General features: G+C 45.6%; 1 protein-coding gene across 1 annotated transcript; it reads left to right on the top strand.

Annotated features, from left to right (window-relative positions):
- Window positions 1-1,156: 1,156 nt before the first annotated feature.
- Window positions 1,157-9,343, top strand: LOC115031548 (uncharacterized). Its single transcript, XM_029479997.2, has 3 exons — window positions 1,157-1,825; window positions 4,587-4,713; window positions 6,163-9,343. The coding sequence occupies exons 1-3, from the start codon at window positions 1,697-1,699 to the stop codon at window positions 7,941-7,943; spliced, it is 2,037 nt and encodes a 678-aa protein (XP_029335857.1). The 5' UTR covers window positions 1,157-1,696; the 3' UTR covers window positions 7,944-9,343.
- The last annotated feature ends 2,911 nt before the right edge of the window (window positions 9,344-12,254 follow it).

Here is a 12,254-nt window from a genome sequence, read left to right as displayed (position 1 = left end):
AGTAGGGCAGAGAAAGGGAGAGAGAGAAGTAGAGGAAAAGAATAGAGGCTGCCCATGAGCACGTGGAGAGAGGGGGGAGAAGGGACGAGGGGACAGAGCAGGAACAAGAAGGGAAGCGCAAGAGAACAAGAGGACAAAAGAAAGAGGAGAGGGCAAGCAGCCACTTTTATAGTGGATCGGCCTACTGGGCTGTTGCCAGATAACTGCGGGGAGGAGCACACCTAGGTGTTGCCAGGTAACTGTATGGTGGAGCTTAGACAGAATGCTAACCAGACTCTCTAGGGCATCCAGAGTTTACCTATGCTAATCTGACCCAGGAACAACATTTTCTATCCAGAAGCTGGCAAAACCTGAGACCCTGTTCCCCATAAGCCCCCTGGCTAAAGGGTTGAAAACTGGAGCCAGGATAGTTATGCCCTCTGGTCCTGTTACTGCACCTTCCTACAGTCAGGACAGAGACCTACCCTTTGAGATGTCTAAACCATGGGACTTAGCTGGTAGACACTATAAATGTCACTTTTAAATTTCTCAACGAAACAAGGCCAAATATGACTAAAGACTGTTGATTTTGTCTGGACCCACAACTTCCTTTCTATGCGAGGGTGGTACATAAACATTTCCCAAAAAGCAATTTCCACCGACCTCTAGTTAAAATAGCTTGGAACCTTCTCATTCTGGGAAATGTAGTCCCAGAAAAAGCTCCAGAACTATGAACTCCCGCCGAGGCATTCTGGGAATTGTAGTTCTGGAGCCATTAGCAGCCGAGTTTGCTTCAGCTCGGGAAGGCTAGGCTGCCTGGCAGTGCTTCCAGTGAGGTGAGAGCTTGGAGCATCCCGCAGGCCTTCTGTGCGCCGTGCCCCGTGTGTCCTCTCAGGGACGAGTTTGCATTCCGGGGAGAAGCGGGACAGCTGTGGCAGCGACCCGTCCTTTTTAACTGGGTTCTGCCTGAGGCCTGCCCTGTTCCTAGACCCATCTCAGCTGCTGGTGGAACCCCAGGAGAGTCTAGCTTCCCACTGGAGCCTGGCAGAGAAGCTGTAGTGACAGATGGCCAGTGTCATAAACCCTTAAGTGGCAACTCTGACTTTTACGTGGTTTTGTTTTGATTTGGTTTGGTTTTGCATTTATTTATTTAAGAGGGGAGGGTCGTGTCACAGCTTATGTATGGAGGTCAGAAGACAACTTGTGAGAGTCAGGTCTCTCCTTGCACCATGTGGTGTTCAGGGACTCGAACTCACCCCGTCAGGCTCAGCTGAAGTCACTTCTACCCACTAAGCCATCTTGCAGGGCTTAGGTTTCTATTGGTCATTATCTTCGTGCATGTGGAAAAAGAGACTCTGGAGGCTCTTGCAGGTCAATAATGTTTGCTAATTATGTAGCCTTTTAGAGCAGGATACAGAGAGGGATAATTTCACTCCCATGTATGGAAACAATAATATGTAAGATAGCTATCACAATTGACAGACCCTTCTGAGGATGGTGGTCACTCATGACACAGCTTGCATCAGACTTCTGGGGCTGCTTAAACATTTGTTTTTTCTGGGAAAACCATCACCACAGGCAGCCTTGTGAAGGTAAGAGTGCCCAGCACCCCCAAAGCTGCCAGAAATAGAGAATGTGGTGAGTGAGTCTGGTAACCCGGAGGCTTAGAAGGAAGTAGGCAGAAAAGCCTGGTCAGCACACACAGCCCTTGGGGCTGATGGAGAAGCTGAGGAAGCCATGTGGATCAACTGTCCTAGCAGTGTTCTCACGAAGCCCCTCTTCCCCCAGCTTGCTTCTCAGAGCCCTGCCTTGTCTCAAAGAGAAGAGAACAATGACCAAGTTACAGGTAAGTCGGGTTGCTTCCACCATTCCTCACAGTGCTAGGGATTGGAAACAGGATCCCTGCATGCTGTGCAAGTGCTCTGCGGCTGAGCCTCTCTGAACTGCATGAAGGAAGAGGGGAAGTTGCTGAGAAGAAAGGTCTGGAAGGAGGAGGGATAAGAGAGGACAGTGAGGACATGTTCTCAAAATTCACTGCACATGGGAAAATGTAAAAGGATGAATAAAAAGAATTTGAAAAAGTGGGCTGGAGAGATGGCTCAGTAGTTAAGAGCACTGGCTCAGTTTGGATCCCAGCACTCACACCCAATAGCTTACAACTGCCTGTAACTCCAATTATATGTAATTAGAGGATGTCCAACGCCCTCTTCTGGCCTAATTTTATTTTACAATTAAGTATGAGTTCTTCATACTCGTGTTTATGATTTTTTTTCATTTAATAATTTTTCATTAGTATTGGGTTTGTGCTTTGTGAGCATGTCAAGACATGATGTAGACTTCAGAGGACGGCTTTCAAGAGTCTCTCTTCTTCAATCTTGTTGAAGTAGCATCTCCTGGTTTGGGGACTCTGAGGCTGCTCTGCCCTGATGCTCAGTAGCAGCCATCCTAGCCTAATTGGCAAGTTCCAGGACACTGGAGGACCCTGTCCTAAAAAACAAACTACCCTAGACAGCACCTGAGGAAGGACACCAGAAGTTGGATTGTAGCCTGTTCATGCGTGTGCATGCTCAGGAACATAAGTACATTCACATGCATGCACACATGTGTACACACATGCACACAGAAAACTGCTCACCCTCACTTCCTGCATTGGACGTCCTGAGCATTCATTTCCTGAGCAACCAGGGAGCGTCTGGCTGCCACCAACTGCACGGCTTCTGTGGTTGATCCAACTCAGATGATGAAGGAATGAATGAAGGAAGGACAGACTCACAGACGCGTGTACAGACAAGCTGGAATCGAATGAGCCGTGTCCTCAGATAGAGACTCCCCAGCAGCCTAGAAAGGCAGTGCATGTATTATACACCACTGAGCACCCGGGGGCATGATTCAGGAACCTGAAACATGAACACTAATGCAAAAGGGAGTGCTTCACGTGGTGGTACCCAGCTCTCCAGCTCCCAGGGCCATCAGTTCCATTGAGTAAATGCTTGTTTTTGAACAACAGTGGCTATATTCTCTGTTAATTTGTAGGCAGTAAGTATCCCTGATTCTCTGTATTCTGGCCTAAACTGGACACTTTAGAAATCTTGGGTACTTTAGCAATTGATTAAAAATAGCAGCTTGTCTGAAACTTTCATTTACTGAATTAAAATGTGTTCTATATTTATTGTGTCAATATGGACGGTTCATTTTAAATTCATCCCTTCAGGGATATTGTGATGGAGGTACTGTTACACAGATGGGAAAACTGAGGCACGGAGAAGTTAGCCTCAGCTCCTCAGGCCAGAGCCTTGAAGTGTGAACCAAGGTCCATAAGGCTTGCAGAGCCTGTGCTCTCACCCCTGACCCTAAATGAGACTACTGTTGACAGGAGTGTGTTCCTGAGAACGCAGAATGAGCTGCTTGTCTGTTCTAGAAGGTTCCTGAAGGCCCGTGTCTTAGTCAGGGTTTTTTATTTCTTTCTTTTCCTCCACCTTTGAGGCAGACTTTCTCAGTGTAGCCCTATCAGAGTTGGCATTCACTCTGTCGACTAGGCTGGCCTCGAACTCAGGGATTATCATGCCTCTGCCTTGAGAGTGCTGAGATTAAAGCCATGTGCTACCACTGCCTGTCATAGTTAGGGTTTCTATTTTTTTTTTTTTTTGGTTTTTTTTTCGAGACAGGGTTTCTCTTTATAGCTCTGGCTGCCCTGGAGCTCACTCTGTAGACCAGGCTGACCTCGAACTCAGAAATCCGCCTGCCTCTGCCTCCCGAGTGCTGGGATTAAAGGCGTGCGCCACCACGCCCGGCTTTAGGGTTTCTATTGATGCAACAAAAAGCTATGACCAGAAAGCAAGTTGGGGAGGGAGGAGATTGTTATTAGGCTCACACTTCCGTATTGTTGTTCATCATTGAAGGAAGTCAGGACAGGAGCCCAGAGAAGGAACCTAGAGGCAGGAGCTGATGCAGAAGCCATGCACGTGTGCTACTTACTGCCTTGCTCCCCATGGCTTCCTCAGCCTGCTTCCTTATAGAACCCATGACCACCAACTCGAGGATGGCACCATCCACAATGGGGCTGGGCCCTCCCTCATCAATCAAAATTAAGAAAATGCCTTAAAGCTGGTCCTAATGGAGGTATCTTCTTTTGGGTTTTGTTTGTTTGTTTGTTTGTTTGTTTGTTTGTTTGTTTAGATATGGTTTCTCTGTATAGCCCTGACTGTCCTGGAACACTCTGTAGACCTGGCTGGCCTAGAAGCCACAGAGACCCACCCACCTCTGCCTCCCAAGTCCTGAGATTATCCTGAGGTTCTATAAGAAAGCATGCTGGGTAAGCCATGATGAACATTCCAGTAAACAGCACACATGCATGGCCTCTGCATCAGCTCCTGCCTCTGTGGTCCAGCCCTGCTTGAGTTCCCATTCTGACTTCCTTCAATAATGAAAAGGAATATGGAAGTGTAAGCCTAATAAATAAACTCTTTCTTCCCAACTTGCCTTTTGGTTATAGTGTTTTGTCTCAGCAATAGAAGCTGTAACTGGGACAACAGACACTGTATAAACAGTTGCTCAGGTCCTAGTAACATGGGGTGTGAAAGTGAGGTGGTATGTGCTTGCTGTCACAGGAGGCAGTGACATTCATGGACGTGGCTGTGGTCTTCAGTGAAGAGGAGCTGAGGCTGCTGGACGCTGCTCAGAGGAAGCTGTACCACGATGTGATGCTGGAGAACTTCAGGAACCTCCTGGCAGTGGGTGAGGACGGGGCCCTGTGTCCTTGGTGATGTCAGAAGTTCACATCCTGTGTCTTAATTACACTCTACTGCTTTCATTTTAGGTTTATTTCTTTTGGGTTATTTTTATATGTTTATTTGAGTGTATTGTCTGTTTGTATGTCTGTGCATCACATTCATTTGTGGTGTTCACAGAGGCAAGAAGAGGGCACTAGATATCCTGGATCTAGCATAACAGATGGTTGTAAGCCAGTATGTGGGTGCTGCAACCCCAATCTCTCTCTTCTCTCTCTCTCTCTCTCTCTCTCTCTCTCTCTCTCTCTCTCTCTCTCTCTCTCTCTCTCTCTCTCTCTCTCCCCCTCTCTCTGTTGCACACCACATGTCCAGCTCACCTTCATCATTTTCCATCCTGATAATTGTTTTTTCTCAGGTCATTTTCTAGTTTCCTTGGGGGCCCCGTCAGATACTGTTGTGATTTTGTTATTCCTTCAGGACAGCTGATGCCTTCAGTTGGCAGCTGAGATCTCCCTTCTTTTTCGAGCCCTTTCCCCTGCTCCTTTGTGAGCCTGGTGATCTTAGGTCGGAGAGCAGGTGTTTGACACACAAGGATAGAATAATTGGGCTAAAGCTTTATCTTTATTAATTGAGTCAGAAATTATTGTATTGGCATCTTGTAAATTGTGATCTTGTTGTTATATAGATCTGATTGGATAATTAAGAGTCATGTTTCTACTGGGTAACCAGGTGTTGAGATGGCTGATCGTGGGGTGTGGGGGGCGTTGTGTAAAAGCGAGATGAACTCACTAGCTGGGAGAGGGTAGCTCATCAGTGAGAACATGCCGAGCGGGACCCCACTGGGATATAGTGTTGTGGCCCACCAGTACCAGTACTAGAGTTGGTGGGAGCCTTTTTTATTATTTCCCATAACACCCACTCACCTCTGCCCTTGCATTCTGCACCCCACCCACCCAAGCCTTTTCCTCATCAGCAACCTTGTTTTGAGTGTTTGGAGTCTTGCCATCATAATGATTCAGCTCTCTTCTCATAGTTTCCAAGCGAACTTGTGTGCTGAGTTTATCCCAATCCCCTCCTACACATGTATGCTCTCAAAGACAATAACGTCCTTGAGCTGGACATTGGCAGCAGGGCGTGTCTGAGCACCACCACACCTCTTAGCGTGGATTTAGTGCTTTCTTCCCTTTCTGTCTCCACAGCTACATACGGGCCCTGCAAGGCAGGTGTTCAGCAGAGGCTGAAGATGACCTTGAGCCTCCACTCCTGGGCTCACACCAGATTCTCCAGCATGCTCAGATGAGGATTGTTCTTGGATGCACATACACGCTCTCATTGTAGCTCATTGTTTCTCTCTGACGTTGCTCTCTAGTTAATGTTTCCAGAGATAAATGAGAACTTAGCCCTTCAATGTCCCCATCCTCACTGATATCACCTTCTGCTCTATATTTTTTTTCAGGAGGCCAGAGTCCAAACAAGATAGAGTCTCTTCATGCAACGGGAGTAAGGTGCCTTTCACTGGGGCGGCTTCCATGCTGGCAAATGACGAGCCATGATGTCAACAAGCTAGCCAGAACTCCAGAAGATGGAATAAACACTCAAGGGAAGGGTTCCCACTTCCTGGAGCCATGCCACAGGGGAGCAGAACAGCCTCCCTGGGCCTCTGAGGATGATGGCTGTCTTGAGAGGCTCACCAGCAGCCATTCTGGTATTACTGAAAGTCAAGAATTTCTGTCTCGGGGAGCTCAGAGTTCTTTGAGTAAATCACATCTTAGTGGAAGACTCGACCAATGGAAACACTGCCCTCAGACTTGGGTGAAAAATAAGGCACAGCTGTCGGCTCTCAGTGCTGACATTCTGAGTTGCATTTCCCATCAAGATAGCAATATACTGCATAAAAGAGACAAAGTCCCCAGCAGCGGTGACTGTGATCAAGTCATCAATCCCATGTCATCCCTCACCCAGGATTGTGATTACACAAAACAGAAGGCCTACCAGTGCAGCAAGGGCCAAGAAGTCTTCAGTGACAGCCCTAGTCTGGAACTTCATCAGCAGACCCTCTTAGGAAAGAAGTCCTCTGTACATAGTACTCACAAGGACACCAGGCCCAGTGTCCCCGTTCAACCAAGTGTTCATCCAGGAAGAAAGCGCTACAGGTGTCCTGAGTGTGGCAAAGGCTTCAGTCACAGCTCAACTCTTCAGACTCACCAGAGAGTGCACACAAGAGAGAAGCCCTACAGGTGCGACAGCTGTGGGAAGGGCTTCAGCCGCAGCTCGGATCTCAACATCCACCGCCGAGTGCACACTGGAGAGAAACTTTACAAGTGTGAGGTGTGTGGAAAGGTCTTCACAAAGTGGGACCACCTCCAGATACACGAGAGAATTCACACAGGAGAGAAGCCATATAAGTGTGGAGACTGTGGCAAACGCTTCAGCTGTAGCTGGAACCTTCACACCCACCAGAGAGTCCACACTGAGGAGAAACCATACAAGTGTGACGAGTGTGGAAAGCGCTTCAGCTTGAGCTTCAACCTCCACAGCCATCAGCGGGTCCACACAGGAGAGAAGCCATATAAATGTGAAGAGTGTGGGAAAGATTTCAGTTCAGCCTCAAGCTTCCAAAGACACCAGAGGGTCCATACAGGAGAGAAGCCATTTGTCTGCAGTGTGTGTGGAAAGGGCTTCAGTCAGAGCTCGAATTTTCAAGCCCATCAGAGAGTTCACACCAGGGAAAAACCATACAGGTGTGATGTGTGTGGGAAGCATTTCACCTGGAGCCTTCACAATCACCACAGAGTCCACACAGGAGAGAAACCATATATGTGTGTGGAGTGTGGGAAAGGCTTCAGTCATGCCTCAAGTCTGCAGGCCCATCAGAGTGTCCACACAGGCGAGAGACCATTCAAATGCAATGTGTGCCAGAAAAGGTTCCGTCAGGCCTCAATCCTCCAGGATCACGAGAGGGTGCACACAGGGGAGAAGCCCTACAAATGTAACACGTGTGGGAAAGTCTTCAGCCAGAGGTCCGGTCTCCAAGTCCATCAGAGAATTCACACTGGGGAGAAGCCATTCAAGTGTGAGGAGTGTGGGAAGGAATTCAGATGGAACTCGGGGCTTAGTTCTCACCAGAGGGTCCACACAGCAGAGAAACCCTACACATGTCAGCAGTGTGGGAAGGGCTTCAGTCAGGCCTCACACTTCCACACACATTTGAAAAGCCACACCACAGAGAGGACCTAAATCTGCAGTAAGGGCTTCAGTCAGAGATCACATCTATCACTAGAGGGCCCACAGTGCAGGGAAACCCTAGGTTTGTTCTGCACTCAGGTGGGCTCCATGCTGCTGGTTGTTAACAGTGTCACCAAACCCAGAAGCTTCAGGAGAGATGGTATTTTGGTATTTTGCTCTCAACTCATTCTCCTACTGAGCTCATTATGTAAAAGGAAGATAGTATTTTAGACTGGACCTTCTTAGCATACACACAAACAAACAAAAAACTAGAGACTTATATAATAGAAAAGGATTCTGATTTAATTATAAATGGAAGACTTGTCAATTGTCAGGAATCAAACCAACAGAAAATCACTGTGACTCATACTAATGCTGAGATTGTTTCACTGTGGGTAACCAATTGGCAAAGAGCTTATAGCAACCCTATGGGAGAAATTACCAATAAACATCCTAAAAGCACGGAACTTCAGTTTATACAAAGGACTAATTCGATTCTCCACCATATAATAAAAAGAACATTGATTCCTGAAATGCTTACATTTTATACTGATGCAAATACGATGGGAATGGCTGGTTATAACTCAGAAAATTGTAGCAGATTCCCCCCCTCGTTAATTTAAATATTAATACAATAAGAAGCCTGTAATTGGGCAGTGGAAAAGGAAGGAGGGTGGAGATTTTTAGAGATGAGAGAGAGAATCTGCAGCAAGAGAACCCCAATTGGTCACTGCATGTGGCTAGCCATGGAGGCAGTGGAGTAGCTGGGTCCCAAGAGTAGCTGGGTATAGTGAGGGATGGTGCCATTTTTTAATATTTCCCACAACAAAGCCACATACACCTCGGTTCAAACATCAGAGCTGTATACCATTCTCATGGTATTATTAGATTTCCCTGAATCTCTGATTATAGTTACTGACTCTAAGTATGCAGAAAGAGTTGTTCTGCCTATAGAAACTGCTGAACTTATTCAGGATGATTCAAAATTGACTTCACTGTTTTATTGAACTACAACAACTGATCAGAAATGGAAATCATCCATTGCATATCACACATATCATATCCCATACGTGTGTACCTACTTGGCCCTCTAACACATGGTAATGATGAAGTTGATCAGCTATTAAGAAATGTACTAGAAGTTTCAGAATTCCATAAGAAATACCATATTAACAACAAGGGTTTAAAAAGTGGTTTTTCTGTCACCTGGCAACAAAACAAGAAAATGATATTGTCTTTCTTGTTCTTTATACCATCAAACTCTATGACCTGTAGGAAGTAACCACAAATATACAAACAAAGAAATGACATTTGGCAAATGGTTGTGTTTCATTTGCAGAGTTTGGAAATTTAAAATGTATGTCCCATACCAGAGTCACATACTCAGGGGTTCAATGGATAAGTGCTTTAAGTTCAAAACGCTGATTCTATAATTGCACATTTTTGAAAGTTATAGCAATTATGAGAACACCTGTACATATTAAAACTGACAATGCTCCATCATATGTCTCTAGTAAAATGAACAATTTCTTGCATATTTAGTATAAAGCATACTACAGGTATTACACAATCCTGTAGATAAGCAGTTGTACAGAGATCTAACAATACTTTCCCAGAGATACTTAACAAACAGGGTAACAAAGACTCCCAGAGGTAGATTACATAAAGCTCTATTAACTTTAAACTCTTTAAATGCTAATATACAAAACACAGCTACCAAGAGACATTGGATGATTGAAAAACGTGCTGAATGGAATCGGCTTGTTTATATCTTAATATGAATATATCTTAATATGCCCTAAACTCAGAGTGGAAGACATGAAAATGTCTCCAGCCAGAACTTGGATATCTCATTGGCTACTAAATCTTCAGGGCTCATCATGCTAGCGTTTCATATGGCATGGGTGAGAATTATGACAGCTTGGCTATTGTGGTGGTTTTAATAGGTTTGAATGCATGGCTCAAAGGGAATGGAACTATTAGGACCAGCTGTGTTGGAGGCAGAGTGTCACTGTGGGGGTGGGCTTTGAGGTCTCATGCTCAGGTTCTACCGAGAGCAGAAGAGAGCTTCCATCTGTCTGTCTGTCTGTCTGTGGATGGCAGTGACCTTTTTACTACCTGCAGATCAAGATGTAGAACTCATAGTTCCTTCTCCAGTACATGTCTGCCTGCAGGCTGCCATGCTTCCTGTCATGATGATAATGGACTGAACCTCTGAAAATGTAAGCCAGCCCCTATTAAATGTTTTCTTTATATGAGTTGCCTTCGTCATGATGCCTGTTCACAGCAGGAAAACCCAAACTAAGACAGAGGACGGTACCAGGTGACCATGCTTTTGTTTAAAGGAATGAGGGCTTTGGGAATTTGGAAAGCAGTGGAATGTTTTAAGTGGGATTTGATGGACCATACCATTATAAGCATGGGAGATAGTGGTGCTAAGGAAGATTTGAACTGTGTGCTCCTGACTTAAGATGTTTCTGGGGAGAAAAAATTTAGTATGTGGCCTAGAGACAGTCCTTGTGATGGTTTGGTGAAGAATGTGACCCCACCCCCACCCCCACCCCACTTTTATGAAGAGTCTGCCTCAGGCTAAGATGAAGAATTTTAAAGGAAATCTCAAAACAATGTAGTTTAGACTTTATCATGTGGTTCACTCTTATGAACAGGTTTCTGATCAAGCCGGGAAAGGAGAAATACAAAAATGTCTGTTCAAATACTAAAGGGGCACCAGAAATTGGAGTGGAGCTAAATCCTGTGTTCAAGGATATTAAATGGAATTAAGGAAGTGGTGACCTTGGGGCAAGATCCCACCCACCTAAGCTTATTGTATATGCATTTGCAGTTGAACAAGATGTAGTTATGTCATGTTAGGTGTTATTATTACCTGATTATTGTTTTAATTTGAACCTTTAGTCTGGAATGAACTACAATCCAAAAAGTGAGAGCACACCTGTGATCTAGAAGTTGACGCTGGAAGACACACACTTTCGGTCTGTATCTTTAGACATAGTGGCCATGAAAAGCTTAGGTCAAGACATGCAGGTGTATGCCTTTAACCTCAGGACACAGAGGCAGACAGATCAAGAACAGAACAAGACTTCAAGACCAACCAGTACTGAGCAAGTTCCAGGTAAAGAAAAGCTTAAGTCCAGGCATGGTTGTACAGGCTGTTAATTCCAGCAGTTAGGAGATAGAGACATGCAGATCTCTAAGTTCACAATAAATCTACAGAACAAGTACCAGGAAAGCCATAATTAGGCAGTAATGGGACTCTTCAAAAAATAATAAAGATGTAATAGAAGAAGGAGGCCATGTTCCAGCCCCAGAAAGCAGCAGAACTTGGCAGCTTCGGCCATGGAGCTCTGGCTTTGGAGTCCAGAATAGAAGGAACTACTGGAACAAATAAGTGATACTGATTAGCTGGCACTAAGCAATTAGCAGTGATTACAAAGAGACCAGCATCACTGAGGTGAAATCTGGGAAGTGTTTTTTGAGAGCACAAAGAAATAATGTTCCAGAGATAACATCCTGCTGGCAGTCAGACTGGGTAATGTGTAAGAACCACCCAAGTGGTACTGGACTTGAAGGCATGAGGGGTCATGGGGAACAACTGAGGCTTGGCACTGTGAGGGGCTAGGAAAGGCCATTGGTGAAGGTACAGCCTCAGTGAAAGATCCAGCCCAAGAGAAAGAATTATGTAGTAGTCAACAGTTGAAGGCCCAGGACTGAAGGGGGTCATTCAAAGAAGTCAAGGTTTGGAACCATGAAGGAGGCCTATGAGAGGCTATTGATGAAAGTGCAACCTAGTTTCAGGGGAAGACACCAGTGTCTTGGGGATACCAGTGCCATGGATGACCAACAACAATAGCAGCAGCAGTCGAGTGGAGTCAACCAGAGCCTTGAGTGCCACGGAGGCCTGAGCTGGAAAAGTGACCCAAGCACTTTGGAGGAGCCTGGAAGATCATGTGTGGATTCAGACATTGGAACAAGAAGCTATGAAACTGAAGTCGCTTTGGAGACCCCATGATGTTAGAGATGCCAGAACCATGGGATACTTGCTGAGGAAAGCTAGTAGCACGGAGTGGATCCAGCCCAAGAGAAAGAATTATGTAGTAGTCAACAAACCTGAAAGGAGTTGGACACCAGAACAGAGTTTGGAGTTTTTCCAGCTGGTTTTTGGTCTTGCCTTGGTCAGGTAGTTCCTCACTATGGCACTTTGGAATGACAATGTATATCCTGTGATGGTGGAAACGTGGTCTGCTTTTGGATTTTCATGTTATAGGGGATTAGTTAAGAGATTGCATGAATCTCAAAGGAGACTTT

This window comes from Mus caroli, unplaced genomic scaffold (genome assembly GCF_978045245.1).
Source record: "Mus caroli unplaced genomic scaffold, Mus_caroli_1 scaffold_8, whole genome shotgun sequence".
Taxonomy (NCBI): Eukaryota; Metazoa; Chordata; class Mammalia; order Rodentia; family Muridae; genus Mus; species Mus caroli.
This window is presented reverse-complemented; position numbering and strand designations above follow the sequence as displayed.